Raw genomic sequence first — 20,692 nt, forward strand, 5'->3', positions numbered from 1 at the left:
TTGTGGTTTACGAGGACACAGAAGTATATAATGACGTGTGTGTATTTGTTTATGTGGTTTACGAGGACACAGAAGTATATAATGACGTGTGTGTATTTGTTTATGTGGTTTACGAAGACACAGAAGTATATAATGACGTGTGTGTATTTGTTTATGTGGTTTACGACGACACAATATTGTGTAATGTCATGAGTGTGAGTGTGTGTGTGTGTGCTAGTACTTATGCAGTTTACAAAGACACAATAATGTATAATGTCATGTGTGTGAGGGTGTGTGTGTTAGTACTTATGTGGTTTACGAAGACACAATATTGTATAATGATGTGTGTGTATATTTGCTTATGTGGTTTACAAGGACACAAATGTGTATAATGGTGTGTGTATTTGTTTATGTTGTTTACAAAGACATAATATTGTATAATGTCGTGTGTGTGTGTGTTAGTACTTATCCCGTTTAGGAAGACACAATATTGTATGGCGTGTGTGCATTTTTTATGTAGCTTATAAGGACACAAATGTGTATAATGTCATGTGTGAGTGTGTGTGTGTTAGTATTTGTTTATGTGGTTTACAAGAACTAAAAATTGTATAATGATGTGTTTGTACTTGTGTACTTGTAAATGTGTGGTTTACGAGGACACAAATGTGTATAATGGCATGTGTTAGAGAGAGTGTGTATGTTAACACTTGTTTAGCGGGTTTACAAACACTCGAAATTGTAAAATGATATGTGTGTATTTGTTACGGTGGTTTACGAGAACACAAATGTGCATATCGACGTGTGTGTGTGTGTTACTACTTGTTTATGTGGTTTACGAAGACACAATATTGTATAATGATGTGTGTGTATTTGTTTAGGTGGTTTACGAGGACACAAATGTGCATATTGACGCGTGTGTGTGTGCGTGTGTGTTAGTATGCAGTTTACGAAGACAGATTTGTTTAGTGACGTGTGTATATTTGCTTATGTGGTTTTCATGGACACAATTGTGTATAACAGCGTGTGTGAGTGTGTGTCTGAGAGAGAATGTGTGTGAGTACGGTTTACGAAGGCACATTTGTGTAATAGCGTGTGTATTTATTCATGTTGTTTACAAAGACACAAATGTGTATAATAGCATGTGTGCATTAGTACTTGTTTATATGGTTTACGAAGACACAAAGTTGTGTGTGTGTGTTTGTGTGTGCATGCATATGTGTTTGTGTGACTCTAAATCAGTCGTCAGGCCTCTGTTTTGGCCCATTCGCGGATACAAGCCCGTTGATTACTGTGTGAAATAAAGTACAGCATCCCGTTACACATTCCCCTCACACACACACACACACAGGCTCTCCAGCAGATCCTCCATTCAGCCTCTCCGCCGTTCCTCCCTCCACAGAGATGCAGATGAGCAGGCGCACTTGGGCCCCCCTCACACACACACACACACACACACACACACACACACACACACACACACACACACACACACACACACACTGCTGTCTGTCATATTCGGCCCCAGACAAGACATTGCCCACTTGCCCTCGAGCGTGGGAATGGGGGTCCACGGGCGTTCACATCGTCTCCCCCACGCGCGCTCCTCCACCGCATCAATTAAGGACGAGTTTTTTTTTCTTTTCCTGCGCCAATCCATCCACAATTCCTGCCTGCGTCCCATTATGTCCCAATTATTTCATTTGAGGAGCTTGAATAAGTCCAGAGTCAACGATACGCGCGCGCGCACGTGGGTCCAGGCGGGCTGACAGCACAACTGCAACTAACTTACGCCTTATTTGTCCTGCGCTCGGCTAATCACACACCACCAACAACAAATACAACGCAACATGAACAAAAACAACGCGTTTTATTTATTTGTTATTTGCGCATCACGCATTTGTTTACGCAATGCTCCATACGTTGCTGATAGAAGCGGCTCTTACTTTCGGTTATCTAGCTTTATGACGGCCAGCACACTCATACAGCTAGATAACCAAAGATAACAACACGCCTCCAAGTGCAAAAGTCACCAGAGGAGAGCAATTAGTTTGCGCGCGCACGCACACAAAAGAAGAGAAAGTTCCTTGCAAACGAGATCCAACTCCGATCGATGAGCGTACAGTGGAGTGCGCGGCGTCTGCTGCATGCATCAATACAGCGGAGAGGATGCCTTTATTCGGGAGGCTGGATGTACAGTGGGGTGCGCATGAAATCCTGCGTATCCGCGGTATAGAATGAACGAGCGCGCAGCAAAAAGCGCAAAGAGCGACAACGCAACACACATGCGTACTCCGAATACGACTCTCGTGCGTTTGGTGCGTAAAACGCGAGCGTGTTTGAACCGGAGGTATTTTTTTTCTGGCGTGTTTGCTCGGGGTAACATCATCATGACGTGCTTTTGGCACACGGATGACGTGCTCGCGACTGACGCACTCTTGAATGCCCGAAAAATGCGCGCACATGAGGTCAGAGGTCGTGCATGTCAATTCGGGAAGGCGAAAAACTACATTGTGTGATTAGTAATGTTTCAGACACAGAGTTAGGAATTAATGAAAGAAAAGGTTGAAAAGCCATGAGATGTGGCTGCTTTTCTACACTAAAATATGCTGGGTTTTATTCAAGCTTAATTACGTTAACTTTACAAACGGAAGAGGATTGAACATAAAAAAATTAAGTTGTCACAATAAACACTCAAGAATTGTGTTAAGTCATCTCATTTTAAATAAGTAGCTTGAACAAACAGCACTTGCCTTTTCTTCAGTGTAACATTTGATGTATAACCTACACTAAAACAGTGTGTTGTTTGTTCAAACTACTTATTTAAAATGAGCTGAAACAACACATCAAGATTTCGTTGGCAAACTTAATCGTTTTAAGTTCAATCCACTTATAAAATCATGAATAAAATCATGTCTGCAAAATTTTTACAAACAATTTAATTGTATGTGTTGAGTTTAAACACACTCATTTAATTTAGTAATGTTCAACTCAATTTGTTTATTTAAATTCAGCCCAAATAAATTGTTTACAACCACCTAAACACTATAGTGGAATCCTTATATTTTTTTCCAGTGTACTTATTTGAAATGAGCTGAAACACACTTTGGGAGATTTCGTTGGGAAACTTAATTGTTTCATTTTCAATCCACTTAAATTTTTAAGATTTAAGTGCACTGAACACTAATGATGTCTGCAAAATCATTAAAAACAAATGTGTTGAATTTAAATAAACAAATGAAATGCAGCACTGTTCAACTTAATGTGTTTGTTTAAATTCAACCCAAATAAATTGTCTACAGCCACTTAACCTAAATTAAGTAAATCCAATGAATTATCTTTGATTTTTTTTTTATTAGTGTGGATTGAGCATAATATTGAATATTTAAGGTCATTATGCATGGAAATGTTAGTTGTCTATGCCTAATGAAAAGCACCTCAATTTATGTTAGCTATATGCAAGTCCCTGCTATAGTTTAGTTTTAGAAATACACAAAAAAAATGATTCTGCAAAATTGTTGCAAACAAATAATATGTGCTGAGCTGAATTTAAATAAATTAAATGTATGTTCAACTTATTTGTTTTTTTATATTTAGACTAAATAAATAGTTTACAACTACTTAACATTTAAAGTAAATCCAAGGAATCATCTTTTAATATTTTTTTTCAGTGTACTTCTTTGAAATGAGCTGAAACGACACAGTTTCTGAGATTTTGTTGGGAAAATTAATTGTCTTTGTTTAATTCACTTACATTTTAATATTTTAGTGCAATAAATAAAATGATGTCTGCAAAAGTACATTATATGCTTCAAATTTAAATGAACAAATTAAATGTAGTAATCTTCAACTTATTTGTTTAAATTCAGCCCAAGTAAATTATTTACATCCGCTTAACTTAGTAAATAAATTACTGTAAATAATAAACTTAAATGAGTAAATCCAAAGAATCATCTTTGACCATTTTTTTTTCAGTGTGGATTGAACTTAATATTTAATTCACTGAAAAACAATTATTCAAAGATGATTCCTTGGATTTACTCAATTTCTTTACGTTAGGAGGTTGTAAACACTTTATTTGGGCTGAATTCAAACAAACAAATTAAGTTGAACACTACTTAACTTAATTTGTTTGTTTAAATTCAACACAAATACATTGTTTGCAACAGCTCTGCAACACTTTTTTTTCAGTGAGTTCATTATGCATGGAAATATTAATTTCCCAGGCATAATGAAAAAAAAAACGCCTCAGCTTCGGTTTGCTGTATGCAAATCTCTGCTATAGCTAAGCTTTCAGAAACAGCTTCTGTTAGCTTTTAAGCCACATTATAATAAATGCAGGGTTCTGCTCAATTCCTTCAAGCTGTCCCAACACAAATCAATTAAATTAACTGAATTGTTTTTACTAATGTAAGTGGATTAAACATGAAACAATTAAGTTGTCCCAAAGCAACTCAAGAATTGTGTTGATTCAGCTCATCTTTAATAAATAGTTTGAACACGCAGCTCTTGTTTAAGTGCATGCACTGATACAATAGGCTATTCCTTACTATTTACTATCAAGATCTAAATTAGTGTCTTTCATTTGTTGTTTTTATCATAAATAAATGTAAAAGTCTCATAATAAATATGAACTAGTTTCTGCTCTTTTGTTTGCCTTCTTTGATGTGACAGTGTGTGTGTATAAGGAAAGTATGTGTACTGAAAAATGATGCACAAAATGATGTTCATTATTCAGCCACTAACCATACAAGCATGCAAACATTTGAAGAATTGTCTTCTAATATCAGCATTTTCTTATGTCTCAATTCAGTACTTTGACTTTGATGGCAAAGAATAGGTTAAGTTCATCACTTCCAAACTAAAATAACTGAAGATAAACATAAGAGGCTAAGAGAAATGCTTATTGAAGGAAATTTCAGATGGCACTTGGAGGTTTTTGCATCTGAACTCTTCAAATGTTAACATGCATGAATAGTTAGTGGCTGAATACTGAGCATAGTTTTGTGCATTATTTTTCATTATACATACTTTCATTATACACACGCGCACACACACTTGAACGAGTTTGGAAAGTCAAAAACAAATTAAAGAAGGCAAATAAAACAGCGAAAACTTCATTTAGATGTCTACATTTTATTATTTAGTCACTTTAGCACACACAAACACATCCAGCATTATTGATACGCTAACATCAGCGCAAATGTCTGAATGAAACATTTCCACAAACCTCTAAACGAAATAAATGAAAGCAAGAGACGCAAATTACAGAACAAAAGCTTCACCTTGATTTTACAGGCTCGAAGCGACTAAAGTTACCAGACAAATTTTCCTAAAATAAATATACAAACCATTGTAAAAGGAAATAGCATGCTCATTTTGATCGCAGCTCTCAATTTAACCAAGCTTAAAACACTTACTGTGCGTGACACACAGTACACAGTACACAGTACGTGAGCACAATTAACACTTGTATCTGAACAGCAGGTCAATGTGGCAATACAACATAAAGCTGCGTATTATTATTATTATTATCACTATAACTATTATTTAAAAAATATATAAAAGCAGTATTTCTTTATAATATGCTCATAAATATTCTAAACAAATCAATAATTGCATTACACTAGAGAAAAGCAAATTGCTTTGTTGATCTGCGTGCAATGAAAGCTACAAATGCGACATTTTTATCAAACATTTGTTTATAGTCTGTATGAATTCAGCGCAAGATTTGTGCACAATATTTCATTATCATAAACTTACATGCTCCGCTCATCTGGACGTGAAATGGCCAAACGGAGATCCTCTTTAGAAATCACATCCAGCAAATCCTTCCTCGGCATGTTTGCTAATGAAACACGAGGCCTGGATGCGTGTTATTCCGTGCACATGATGAAGGAGGAGGAGGAGGAGGAGGAGAGCTGAACTTCACCTCTGCTGGAGCTCCACGGCGAATGGAAAGTGCAGTGATTTTTGGAGACTCGAGGGGGGAGTTTGGGTGGGTTTAAGAAGGAGGGGGGGGTCGTGGATTTATGATCCACCCCTTCTTACTTCTTCTGCAATAGACATGTGACTAAATTAACATTGCACTTAACCGCACAACTTGATGTAACTGCGAGTTCTTGCGTTGTTGTGGTTGTTGCTGCTGCGCAGAGTGATGTGCGCAGGTGCGACTCACCTTTATAGGCCACGCACCATAAGTCATTATTTATTTATTTATTTATTTATTTATTTATTTATTTATTTATGTTTCAGTTTGGCTAATTTATTATCTCACATACAGCAATAATTATTTGTTAAAGGTGATCGCGTATTATTATTGATAGCCGCTTTGTTATAAATAATGCGAACATATACAATCGCATTACCTACAGTATAAAGCAAAAATGATTGTATAAAAAATAATATTAGAATAGAATAAAAAATGTATATATACAGAAGGGGTCCATACATCACACATTAAATAAAAATATTATACAATACACACATTTCAGTTGTTTTTAACGTCTTTGTTTTTTGGTAAGATGTTAGAAATTGTTTCTAAGTAGGCCTAATATTGCATTTCAGTAAGCTAAATATATATCAATGAAAAGGTTTTTAGTTTGTACATTTGCATTCGTGTTATTGTAGCCGCTTTTGATTGCTGGGGTCACGCGCAATGACGTCGCCTTGTTAGTGACGCGCAGCCATATTTAGACACACTGAGGAAATTAGTGATGCTCAGTATGCAAATCATGCCATTATGACTGCACCACTGAGACGAAACAATGTCTCGTGCTGAAATAAAAGCAAAAGGCTATTTATTTGTCTCGCTCAGGTGGACATCTGTATTTCTGAGGCAGATGTTGTGGATGTTGATGATGTCTGCGTGCGTGGAGGAAGATGTAAGAAATGAACGCCTGTAATCAGCTTGATGTGTCTTTGTGTTTGTCACCAGGCAGAACAGCGTCTGGCAGCAGCTCACCTGTACATTTCGGACATTTTCACAGCTCCTCAAACTTCTTTTTTTAATTTTAAATGTATATATTAATTTATTTGCACTTCTTTTCTACAGCAGGTGAGTGTTCGGATTTGTTTTGAGCTATTGGGTAATAAATATATATTTTACTATTTTTTTTACTTTAGATTATTAGTCTTTTTTACAATATATAAAATGCAGGGTTATTTTTGGTTTTTATTGCATTTTATAGAATATAAAAAAACGAATACACCTAATTTTCAACTCATTTTAAATGACTTTTCTGGTCCATATTCGAACCAGCGTTAGGTTAAAACGACTCAGCATTTATTTTGTGCACATAAATCACAGAGATTTGATTTTATAGTTTAAAATTAATCAGTCGAGTTTTACTTGAAACACATTTTCGTTGCGTGCATGGTAAATTATCATGTTTATGCCATTTTAATTATTTACAAAACACATACGACTAAAAACTAAATAGTATAAATGATTTAAACCTCTGTTCTATATATAATATTATAAATACCCTTCTTTCCCAGTACTGGGTTGCAGCTGGAAGTGCATCCGCAGTGTAAAACATGCTGGATAAGTTGGCGGATCATTCCGCTGTAGCGACACCTGATAAATAAGGTACTAAGCCGAAGGAAAATGATTGAATGAATCATGCAGCCCTAATTAGAGTAACGAGAATCACCTCTACAATAATATGTCCATCTGTGTACAGCACGCGTTCTCTAACACACACACACACACACACACCGATACGCCCGCTTTAAAATCTTTGCGTGTGTGTGTGTGTGTGTGTGTATGTGATTCCGCGGCAGGTGTGTTTGTGTGTGTGTGTTTATTTTCGATCAGATATCTTGAGTTCATCAGGCTGATTGTGGATCTGCATGTGTGTCTGCTCATTATGGAGAGACAGCAGGTCGCGCCGCATCGCTTCTTTTAATAAAGCAGACGCGCAAGATTATTTCCCCTCGTGTGGCCTGACACTAAACGCATTTAAAATATAAAATAAACTCTAAAATGTCATGTTGTTGTATTGTTTCCCCCAGTTATATCTACATTGCGCATTTTAACCCAACTGCTCCATGTTTGACTCAACATCACTGCCAGCTTTTTTTAAAAGTTGATGTAAAATTGGCCATGAGTGGATGTATTTAATTTACAGTGTCAATAAATAAAATAGATTTGATCCTTTAGGATTTCGAATGTCTTCTGTAGTGAAAAGAAGGAAAATAGTACACACACACACACACACACACACACACACACACACACACACACACACACACACACACACTATTTAAAATTAAAATCTATTTTAATCTATTACAGTAAAAAATCAAGCTTATCATCCACTATTTTAGACGTAAAGAGCTTTGTAGTCACTGATAAACTCGAATAAATAAATCTCGGTGTTATCAATTTGCGATTTATATATGATGTGAGCGCTTCATCTGCATAAATGACTACATTAGTACTTCATTAAATACTTCATTATTTATTTTAAAACGAGTTTTTTATTTATCGATGTATTTTACAATAGATCTTGTAATTTTGTCTACTGCTGATCGCTCGTGTGTGTGTGTGTGTGTGTGTGGTGAATATTGTAGCACAGCGACATCTGCCGGCAGATTCATTGCAACAGCAGCTGCCCTTTACAGCGGATTTAACTGGAGGTTTATTCCACTAAAATCCTTCAAATACCGCAATTATTCCATTTAGCCATTTCTATCTATCTATCTATCTATCTATCTATCTATCTATCTATCTATCTATCTATCTATCTATCTATCTATCTATCTATCTATCTATCTATCTATCTATCTATCTATCTATCTATGCTAAGGTTGGGTCAAATATGGCTTAAAATAGTGTCACTTATTCCAAAGCTGCTCTATTGGATTGAGATCTGGTGACTGGAGGCCATTTGAGTACAGTGAACTCATTGTCATGTTCAATAAACCAGTCTGAGATGATTGAGCTTTATAACGTGTGGCAAGAAAATCTCCCCCACACCATTACACCACCACCACCCGCTTGAACCGTTGACACAAGGCAGGATGGATCCATGCTTTCATGTTGTTGAGGCCAAATTCTGACCCGACCATCCGACAGCAGAAATGGAGACTCATCAGAGCAGGCAACGTTTCTCCAATCTTCTATTGTCCAGTTTTGGTGAGTCTGTGTGAATTGTAGCCTCAGTTTCCTGTTCTTAGCTGACAGGAGCGGCACCCGGTGTGCTCTTCTGCTGCTGTAGCCCATCCGCCTCAAGGTTGGACGTGTTGTGTGTTCAGAGATGCTCTTCTGCAGAGCTCGGTTGTAACAAGTGCTTATTTGAGTTACTGTTGCCTTTCTATCAGCTGGAACCAGTCTGGCCATTCTCCTCTGACATCAACAAGGCATTTGCGCCCACAGAACTGCCGCTCACTGGATATTTCCTCTTTATCAGACCATTCTCTGTAAACCCTAGAGATGGTTGAGCGTGAAAATCCCAGTAGATCAGCAGTTTCTGAAATACTCCGAGCAGCCCGTCTGACACCAACAACCATGCCACGATTAAAGTCACTACAATCCCCTTTCTTCCCCATTCTGATGCTCGTTTTGAACTGCAGCAGATCGTCTTGACCATGACTACATGCCTAAATGCATTGAGTTGCTGTCATGTGATTGGCTTATTATACATTTGCATTAATGAGCAGTTTGACAGGTGTACCTAATAAAGTGGCCGGTGAGTGTACGCAAATGCAAACATTTCTTTCTGTGAGGACTGGTGCATTTATAATGAAGTAAAGCACATACACATCATTTGTGAGTGTGTGTGTGTGTGTGTGTGTGTGTGGTTTGAGGATGTGAAACTGCCTGTGTATTACATAAAATAGGTTAGGTGTTACATTAAGACTTTCAGCTATAAAAATGTGTAAAACAAACACATAAAATACAGTAAATCCAACACACTCACTGAGTGCAAAAGGTCTTATAAATGCATTGTTTGATAGAGCTGAATATTTTACAGTAAATCAAACTAATTTCCTCATGAACGGGCCTTTGCCACATATTTTAATAAAGGTGTTTTCAGTAAATATTTCATAAGCAGCTGACTGTAGAGTTATGTGTTAAATAAGCAGACCTCTGTGTGGGATGTGTATTGTTAACGAAGCTGTGTGAACTGATGCTAAAGCACTGTAAATGCACTGATGCTGTAAATAAAGATTTATGTCTGTTCCTGTACATTTGTTGTGTTAATGCAGAAATCTGTCTGTTTTAATGTGTACAGCACCAGTTTTAAAGATTAAAGAGGGCCTATTATGCAAAAATCACTTATATAAGTGGTTTAAACACAGTTGTGTGTCAGCAGTGTGTGAATATATCCAGAATCTAATGATAAAAGTGTAGTAATTGTATTCGTTTATAATCAGAATTGATGAAAACAGTCTGCAGAAACACTTTGATTGACATTCTCCCTTTGTATGATGTCATCAGAGGGGTAAAGCCCCGCCCACTAGTGACCATTTCTAACTCATTAGCATACTAAGTTAGTCTTGTTTTTGAATCTGCCACTATGCTGACACACAGACATCTATAGCTCCGCCCTCTTCTGAAAAGAGCACAATCTCATTTGCATTTAAAGCGACAGTCACCAAAACACCACAATAAGGATCAAAGCCTAAAAGGGGTCAGTTTAAACATGATCTGTGTGGTATTTTGGGCTTAAACTCTAGGGACACCTGAGAAAATAGTTAAAAAAAATAAGGGAACCTAAAAATATGAATGAAATAAGGGATAAAACAGGCAATAACAGTTTATATGGCTTTTATTTTGTCGTAGCTCACACTGCTTCGCCTCTCTGTTCAACATCGGCAAAGCCTGAAATCACATTCGGACTCATGTGGTCAACAGGTCGCAACAAATGCTCTGCATTTTTTATGAAAATATAAGCAAAATGTATTGTACATCTCTTCCACCGGGGACAGGCAAACACACGGCCCAGAGAACAGAAACGTTGTTAACACGGCTCGCAAATATCAACAACATTTACAAGAGAATCGGTGCGTATATCTGAAGTCAAAACCCTGGGCTTTCATCGATTCCCAACGCCAACAGGAACCTGCAAATCCTGCGTTCTCTATTTACATAAACACGTTGAACCTGCAACACGACGACGTCAGTGATCACATACAGTTGAAGTCAAAATCATTCGCTCTCCTGTGCAATATTTCCCAGATGATGTTTAACAGATTCAGGAATTATCCCACAGTATTTCCTATAACATTTGCTCTTCTGGAGAAAGTCTGGTTTGTTTTATTTCGGCTAGAATAAAAGTAGCTTTTAATTGTTTTAAAGCCATTTTAAGGTCAATATTATTAGCCCCTTCAGCAATATTAGTTTTGAATTGTCACTGTTATACAATGACTTGCCTAATTACCCTAACTTTACCCTCATTACCGTAGTTAAGCATTTAAATGTCACTTTAAGTTGAATACTAGCAGTGGTGGGCAAAGCGAGACTTCATGAAACACTACAACAGTCAAACCAGAAGCTTCTAAACGTTTCAAAACCGGTCTCTTCAGTGACACCTAGTGGTCATTTTCATGTATTGCTCTGGAACAGCTTCAGCAAAGAAACAGTTCAGCAAATTGAGGTATTAAACCCTATGTAGTAGCTGAGGTTTCAAGTGATTTAGTGGAGCGGTGAGAGTTCCAGACTAGCATGCAGAGATAATGGATTCAAATTCAGGGCGATGCAGCTGTAGACGTTTTTAAAAATGTAAAAATACTCTGAAATTATGACTTGATGTCTTGATGTCTTGTTATGGTCATAAAAAAGTAACATTATTACAATACATCAAGTCATAATTTCAGAGTATTAAGTCTGGAAGTAGTATATAAGTCTGGAATCGAACCTTTGCAGCAGAGTTACCGTGCATTCTCACGGGGCTTCAGCGTCAATGATTGACCGAGGGCGTTCAAAATACTTTAGTCATGTGACCTGGGTGTTTCTAAACACTTTAGTCACGTGACTTGGGTGTTTCGAATCAACTTAGCCATGTGACTTGGGTGGTTCAAATCTTTTTAGTCATGTGACCTGGGTGTTTCGAATCATCTTTGTCACATGATCTGGGTGTTTCTAAACACTTTAGTCATGTGACTTGTGTTTTTTGAATCATCTTAGTCACGTGACTTGGGTGGTTCAAATCTTTTTAGTAATGTGACCTGGGTGTTTCGAATCATCTTTGTCACGTGACCTGGGTGTTTCGAATCATCTTTGTCATGTGACCTGGGTGTTTCGAATAATCTTTGTCACATGACCTGGGTGTTTCGAATCATTTTTGTCATGTGACCTGGGTGTTTCGAATCATCTTTGTCATGTGACCTGGGTGTTTCGAAACACTTTAGTCACTTGACCTGGGTGTTTCGAATCATCATAGTCATGTGACTTGGGTGTTTCGAATCATCTTTGTCATGTGACCTGGGTGTTTCGAAACACTTTAGTCACGTGACCTTGGTGTTTCGAATCATCTTAGTCATGTGATCTGGGTGTTTCAAATTATCTTAATCACATGACCTGGGTGTTTCGAATCATCATAGTCACGTGACTTGGGTGTTTCGAATCATCTTAGTCACGTGACTTGGGTGGTTCAAATCTTTTTAGTCATGTGACCTGGGTGTTTCGAATCATCTTTGTCACATGACCTGGGTGTTTCGAAACACTTTAGTCATGTGACCTGGGTGTTTCGAATTATCATAGTCACATAACCTGGGTGTTTCGAATTATCTTAGTCATGTGATCTGGGTGTTTCAAATCACCTTAATCACATGACCTGGGTGTTTCGAATCATCGTAGTCACGTGACCTGGGTTTTTTAAAACACTTAAGACACATGACCTGGTGTTTCAAATCATCTTAGTTGCGTGGCCTGGGTGTTTCAAATCATCTTAGTCACATGACCTGGGAGTTTCAAAACACTTAAGTCACGTGACCTGGTGTTTCGAATCAACTTTGTCACGTGACCTGGGTGTTTCTAAACATTTTAGTATCTTGAACAATATTTTATCAAAAATGATGTGCTGTCATCATGGCAAACATAAAAGAAATCAGTGATTAGAAATGTTTATTATGTTCAGAAATGTGTTGAAAATCTTCTCTCCATTACACAGAAATTGGGGAAATAAATATTCAGGAGGGCGAATAATTCTGACTTCAACTGCACATTTGCAAGTGAGCATCGGGTATTTATTACTGAGAGACACGTCAACGCCTCTTTTTAATAGTTAATAATAATAATTACGCATAATATATTACTGAAACTAAAAAGTAGCTTTACCAAACAAGAGTACCAGACTTCTCTTTTGAATCCTGTATGCATACATACACGCGTCAGGTGTAGTTTTTACATTTTTTTTTTTTTTTATTTAATTTTTTACCCCACACGTGGCACAAGCGATGCATATCCCTTTGCCCCGCCCCCCCAAAAAACTCCAAAATCACAAACACGCCCCCCGCCCCGTATACCTGATATATATATCATTTGTAATACTTTAATGCAGCACGCACACTCCGCAGAATAAACACACATACAGTCGTGTGAAAAAGTTTGTGCACCCTGTTTAAATCCGATTATTTATCCTTTTATTAGGACATGAAATATGATCAGATCCTAGGTAAGTTCTTAAAATTTGACATAAAAGACCCTCAGATGAAGAAGAGTATGTGGCATTGATGAAAATTACAATACTAAATAAGATGCACCTAACGTGAACACAAAAAAATAAATAAATACAAATAAAAAATAATGAATTTTTAAAATTTCCATCAACTTTTTTGGTGCGGCTGACTGTAGTATGGCGGCACTGTGGCTCAGTGGTTAGCACTGTCACCTCACAGCAAGAAGGTCACTGGATCGAGTCCTGGCTGGGCCAATTGGCATTTTTGTGTGAAGTTTGCATGTTCTCCTTGTGTTGGCGTGGGTTTCCTCCGGGTGATTTCCCCCACAGTCATGCGCTATAGGTGAATTGAATAAACTAAATTGGCCATAGTGTATGAGTGTGCATGTAAGTGTGTATGGGTGTTTCCCAGTACTGGGTTGTGGCTGAAAGGGCATCCACAGTAAAAAAACATATGCTGGAATAGTTGGTGGTTCATTCCGCACTTCAGAAACAATATTCTTAACCACGCCCCTTTTACCGTTAGCTGAGGAAACTATGTGCAAAAAGAAAGCCCCGCCCCCTACTCAATATTCTGTTTTAGGAGGATGCACATCACCATACTCAAATAAAAGCGTTCACAACATATATTAGATTTTTTGTTGTATTATGCCAGAATACGATAAGGCTCCAAACTCTATATGGGGGGCGCAAACTTTATCACAATGCTGTTCATGACACTTGCTCATATATAAATAAGGTCAATAGATTTTTGTTTGTATTACATTATATGAAAAAGCTTAAATTTCAATATATGGGGGGTGCAAACTTTTTCACAGTGGTGTTCAAGATGCCTGCTTGTATATGAAGAATAAGGTCAAATGATTTTGGACGAATTACGTCCAAATATGGAATATATATGGATGAATACTGAAAAGCTTGAAATTTATTCTACGTCCGAATACGGAAATGCTTTAAATTTAAAATGGGGGGTGCAAACTTTTTCACAGTGCCCATTTTCAGCAGTGTTCAAGATGCCTGCTCGTATATGAAGAATAAGATCAATAGATATTTTTGTATTACTTTCAAATACGAAAAAGCTACAAATTCAATATATGGGGGTGCAAACTTTTTCACAGTGCCATGTTCAGCATTGTTCAAGATGCTTGCTCATATATGAATAAGATAAATAAATTTATTTATGTCTGAATATGAAAATGCTTGAAATTCAATATATGTGGGGGGTGCAAACTTTTTCACAGTGCCGTTTTTCAGCATTGTTCAGGACATCTGCTTGTATATGACGGATAAGGTCAACATTTTTTACAAATACAGAGAAAAAGAAATTCATTTTGAGGGGGTGTAGACTTTTTCACAGTGGTGTTAAAGACGCCTGTTCGTGTATGAAGAATAAGGTCAGTGTTTTCTTTTGTATTATGTTCGAATACTTGAAGACATGAAATTCAATATGGGGGTGCAAACTTTTTCACAGCTGCGTTTTTTAGCAGTGTTCAAGACATCCGCTAGTAATTGAGTAAGGTTAGTAGATTTTTATGTATTACGCCCGAATAGGAAAAGCTTGAAATTCAATATGGGGGTGCAAACTTTTTCACAGTGCCATTTTTAGCAGTGTTCAAGACATCCGCTCGTAATTGAGTAAGGTTAGTAGATTTTTATGTATTACGCCCGAATAGCAAAAGCTTGAAATTCAATATGGGGGTACAAACTTTTTCACAGTGCCGTTTCTCAGCATTGTTCAGGACATCCACTTGTATATGAGTAAAGTCAATAGATTTTTCATGTATTATGTCCGAATAAGTAAAAGCTTGAAATTTGCATTAAGTCAGATTATGGAAAAGCTTGAAATTCAATATATGGGGGATGCAAACTTTTTCCCAGTGCCGTTTCTTAGCATTGTTCAGGACATTCACTTGTATATGAGTAAGGTCAATAGATTTTTATGTATAATGTCTGAATACGGAAAAGCTTGAAATTCAATATATGGGGGGTGCAAACTTTTTCACAGTGCCGTTTCTCAGCAGTGTTCAGGACGACTGCTCAAATATGAAGAATAAGGTCAATCTAATTTTTTTGGCATTACGTCCGAATACAGAAAAGCTTGAAACTCAATATATAGGGGGTGCAAACTTTTTCACAGGGCTGTTTGTCAATGGTGTTCAGGATGCCCAGCCGGCCTCGGACAGACGCATGCGCTTGACGGACGGGCTCTGCCGCTCATTTTCGGCTGCTCTCATCAGTCCCACGGGCGAGTGGAAGTTTGCGCGGTGTTCGTCGCGGTCGCTGCCGTCGTACGAGCTGCCGCAGCTGCTGAGACTGTCCACCGGGGAGCGTCCCGAGTCCTGCCGCAGCGGGGTCTGCTGGGGCACGCCGTACAGCCCCGGGGTCCCGCTCGCTCGATCCCGTGGAGGAGACACCGGCTCCGACTTAATGTGCAGGTTCTGGTTGGACGGCAGAGATAGGGCAGAGCTCTGGCAGAGCTGAGCACTGCTGCAGTTCCTGTGGAAGAAAGCAAGAAATACATGAAAATTAGAAAATTCTGAGTAATTCTGAGTGTTGCAGCCAACAAATCATGAAACCTTGCTCATATTAAAATATGTTTCTTATTTGGTTATTAAAATATTGACGATTTTTTTTTCTTAGTAAATTTTAAAATAGAAAAATCTTAATTAAAAATGTATGATAATCATTTAAAAAATGTAAAAATCTAAAATTAAATATATATATATATATATATATATATATATATATATATATATATATATATATATATATATATATATATATATATATATATATTTCAATAATATAAAAAATAATATTTAGAAATAACACAATCTTTATTTTATTGCATCTTACAAAACTTCCTGACTTTAACATTTAAATAAAATTGAAGCAATTAATTTAAATTTTAAAATAGAAAATTGTTAGTTAAAAAAAATATATAATTTAAGAATATATTTTTAAAAAATATTATATGTTTTTTAATAATTAAATAAAGACAATTTTAAAATAACACTTTCTTTATTTTACTGCATTTTGCAAAACTTACCGACTTTTCAATTTAAATTAAATTTGATTTAATTACATTTTTACGATTTTTAAATAAAATAATAAATTAAAAAATATATATAATAAAAATATATAAATAAACAATTTATTTAAAAAAATTATTTAAAAAGAAAATTTTAGATTTATTTCAGATCTCAGACATTAGTTTAAAATGTTGTGGTCTAATCCTGTGGTCAGAGTGAGTGTCAGAGCTGGCGTTGTGCGATGTTGGTAAAATGAATTGAATTGAACTGAGTTGAGTTGAATGGGCTCTATGCAGAGCTAGTGTTTTTCAGCCAATGATGAACGTCCGGTGAATGCTTTATGTGACTATTTTTATTTCATTAGGTTGCTTTTACAGCATTCATGTTGTAATGAAATAAAATATAATCAGTTAAACAGACTTCAGCATCCATTTGATTGATAAAACGTAAAAAGAGACGAACAACCGTTTAAATGCAAGCGCTGTCATTAACCACAGGCCAGCACAGAAACTCTATTGAAAATACTGGTGTAAAATGAATTTCCATATATTTAAGACATGGCGCTCACTTCATATTGTATCTCAGGGAGGGAGTTCTTTTTAAAGAAATGCGAGCTTAAACACGGCGAGTTTTGCGGTGAGTTTTGTATGGGATTACAATTCACTGGAAGCCCTGGGGCTGGCTGACTGAAATTAGAAGTCCATGTGCATATACCCCACTGAACCGAGTTGAATTGAGTTGTATTGAAGTGAATGTGGCGTGCCGCTCACCCCAGATGCCCCAGGCCAGAATGCTGCATGTTCTGCGGCCAGCCGGTCATGGAGCCCAGATGAAGAGACGCGGAGCTGTTAAACGCAGACAGAGAGGACAGATCTCCACTGCTCAGAGAATATTCTGGAGGATCAAATCAGAAGAAAAACCGTGTTACTGCAACAGATCTGAAAAGGAGAAATGATGAGGCAAGGGCGCCACCTGCTGGACACATCAACACTCGCACCAATCTGAACAAGTTCTTAATAGTGCTTGTTGTATAAAGGCCCATAGCCGGGGGGTTCGAAAGAACTACCCCTCACTGACAAAGGTCCAGAATTTGTCCCATACATGAGCTCAATTGTCCTATTTTGACTGCTGTGTCATCGCAATAAGTGAAAATAACCCATCGAAAAGGCTTTGAGACCAAGCTGAATTCTGTGTTGGCTGTCATGACTTCAGCTAACCAGTTTTGACCAATGCAAAGAATCATTTTTCAAGAGTCCAACATCCAGCTGTGCAAGAAAACACAATCTGATGTAAGTGACGACATCTTTTATTACTATATTGCTTTTAAAACCGAGAAAACAGTTTATAAGTAACTTTTTTTTTCTAAATCTTGGACCTTATTCAAGAAACTAAAAAATGACCAATAAAAAGGTGTGAAGCAGCAAAAGCGGATCATATTAAACTTAATTTGAATACTATTTTGACTATTGTTGTTTTCCATGAATTTTTAAATGTAATTAATTAATTTATTTTATTTCAAATGGTAATAAAATCAGTTAAACTAGGGCAGTTTGTTATTTATAATTTGCCTAATAATTGACAATAGGCTTTTTTTTTTCTTTTTAAATGGGTTATTTTTTTATGGCATATGAAGTAATAAATTAGTATTTTAAAAATAAATATTTCTTTATAATAATTCTTTAGGAATTTCTTTTGGTATATCAAAAAGTGTGGTTATGATGACCATACGACAAGCTAATCCAGATAAAAAATAGAGCTTAAAATGTATTTAAATCTCATAATTAAATATAAAATGAGGTGTGTAACTCCAAAAAGGTCCACTTTTTGAGAAAAAAAGAACCACCTCTTTTTGACCTACGGACCTGGTATATTGTGTCATATCACAACCACAATTACAAGAAAGTTGTAATGAAATCAAGTATCAAGTCTTGACAAAAGACAAGACTTCCAAAGTTTTCAAAGACAAAATACAGATCAAAATAAAACAAATAATTATTACAAAGCATTTTTGAGTGCATTAAGAATTTTCAATTTAAGCCCAGAATAATAATTTCAGTGCATCCTTAATTTCTATATTCTAGAGCTGGACAAAAGATTAATCACATCCTAAATAAAAGTTTGCTTTGACATAATATATGTGTGTGTAGTGTGTATATTTAATATGCACATACAGTAGAAGTCAGATTTATTAGCCCCCCTGAATTATTAGCGCCCCTGTTTATTTTTGTCCCCAATTTCTGTTTAACATATGGAAGATTATTTCAGCACATTTCTAATCATAATAGTTTTAATAACTCATCTCTAATAACTGATTTATTTAATCTTTGCCATGATGACAGTAAATAATATTAGACTAGATCAGGGTTTTTCAAAGTCTAAGACAGTGGGCCTCCCTTTTGAAACAACTTATCCATTGGCACCCCCTCCTCCCAAACACGCACGCACGCACACACACACGCACACACACACACACACACACACATATATATATATATATATATATATATATATATATATATATATATATATATATATATATATATATATTTATATATATATATATATATATATATATATATATAAAGACACAGACAGATGTCAGACTGTTAACTCACTTTTATCATCATTTGCATGAAAGTGCAATTATTTACAGAGTAATAACAAGTATTTTAATATAACGTATTTAAAACTAGGATGATGGTTCAATATGAATAGAACAGATCCAAGAACTGTCCATCCCAGTCAAAACAGTCAAAGTTTAGTGGGTGTCATGCTGTCATTAGCCAAAATACCTTGACAAACCACACTTAAAGGTCGGTTCATCAGCTGGTCCTGTCCACGTAAATCCTAAACTCAAATACTGATCATCATATCGTCGTCTTTTGGGTTTAAGCCCTGAACTTGAAGGCTTTTGTGGCGAGGGGGCGTGGCCAAGAGCCGTGGGAACGGAGTGAGGCCACTGCGTGAGTGGATACACCTGCGGTGCGCACCTGCCTCGGATCCCTCGGAAGGAGCTCTGGATCATAAAACTATGGCAGAGGAAGCCGAGAGAGGACCGGACCCGGACATATTTTACTTTTGCTTTCAGTTTGACGGCAGTCTCCGCGAGGAGCTGCCGTCACTGTTATTAATAAATCATTTTAAAACTGCGTCGGTTCTCCGCCTCCTTCTTCACGGCGGGCGGCGCCGGCGGCCAAAGGGCCGTGAACTTCATTACAGCTTTGAATCGGGGGGTCTCAGAGACCGACCCACTGTATTAGCAGGCATACACCTGTATTGGCGGGCTTGCCAAACAGAAGCGAATTCACAGCTTTGGCCTTCTGGGTAAAAAAGGTTTTCTTACATTTGACGTATTATTTATTTTTTTTGCTTTGTTTAATTAAAATGTTTAAATATAATAAAAAATACATATATTAATTAAACATAATAATTAAATTTTTATTATATTATATTTTTTCCCGCGCCTCCCCTGACATGCTCTGGCGCCCCCCAGGGGAGGTGCGCCTCACACTTTGAAAACCCCTGGACTAGATATTCTTCAAGACACTTCTATACAGCTTAAAGTGACATTTAAAGGCTTAACTAGGTTAATTAGGTTAACTAGGCAGGTTAGGGTAATTAGGCAAGTTAATGTATAATAGTGGTTTGTTCTGTAGACTATCAAGAAAAAATATAGCTTAAAACGGCTCATAATTTTGTCCCTAAAATGGTAAAAAAACTACCTGTCCCATATGAGGTATTGATGGCAGACGGGTATCCGCCCATCACTTCTCCAGGTAGGGTGGGTGTGGCCACAGACACCACAGGTGTGCTGAGAGACTGAGCCGACTGAGAGCTGCTGATTCGCTGATTCTGGAGGAAACAAACAACACATTTATTACAGCAGCCGGACAAGCGACACACCTGTCAGACCTGCTGATCATGTGACCAGTTATAGGGTATCACTGGACAATACACTCATCTTATACTGTACATACACTGCTCCCGCTACAGCCGACAGTCCCCATGGCAACAGCGGAATGAGATTTGATACATTTGGGTGTGTTCCAAATCAAA

General features: G+C 37.0%; 1 protein-coding gene, 1 long non-coding RNA gene and 1 other non-coding gene across 20 annotated transcripts in view; all 3 read right to left on the minus strand.

Annotated features, from left to right (window-relative positions):
- The window catches only part of si:ch73-215f7.1, a 41,496-nt gene extending 35,545 nt beyond the window's left edge, over window positions 1–5,951 (minus strand). Inside the window, exon 1 of the long non-coding RNA XR_224442.5 lies at window positions 5,740–5,951. This is a non-coding gene — a long non-coding RNA (si:ch73-215f7.1). The remainder of the gene's footprint in view (window positions 1–5,739) is intronic.
- Window positions 1,885–2,020, minus strand: mir9-2 (microRNA 9-2). Its single transcript, NR_045221.1, has one exon. It is a non-coding gene; the product is annotated as a microRNA 9-2 (primary transcript).
- Window positions 5,952–10,738: 4,787 nt separating the features above from the next.
- Window positions 10,739–20,692, minus strand: part of mef2ca (myocyte enhancer factor 2ca) — a 128,712-nt gene continuing 118,758 nt past the window's right edge. For 16 of the 18 annotated variants that reach the window (XM_073913507.1, XM_073913503.1, XM_073913502.1 and 13 more), the window contains 3 exons: window positions 20,359–20,488; window positions 17,407–17,530; window positions 10,739–16,100 (listed from right to left, as the gene is read on the minus strand). In XM_073913507.1, coding sequence (XP_073769608.1) covers window positions 15,761–16,100; window positions 17,407–17,530; window positions 20,359–20,488 — 594 coding nt within the window. In that variant the 3' untranslated portion in view covers window positions 10,739–15,760. Of the gene's footprint in view, window positions 16,101–17,402; window positions 17,531–20,358; window positions 20,489–20,692 lie in introns of those variants that run through there. The other 2 variants (NM_131312.2, XM_068223723.1) reach the window with 2 other exon arrangements.

Source organism: Danio rerio, chromosome 10 (assembly GCF_049306965.1).
Source record: "Danio rerio strain Tuebingen ecotype United States chromosome 10, GRCz12tu, whole genome shotgun sequence".
Taxonomy (NCBI): Eukaryota; Metazoa; Chordata; class Actinopteri; order Cypriniformes; family Danionidae; genus Danio; species Danio rerio.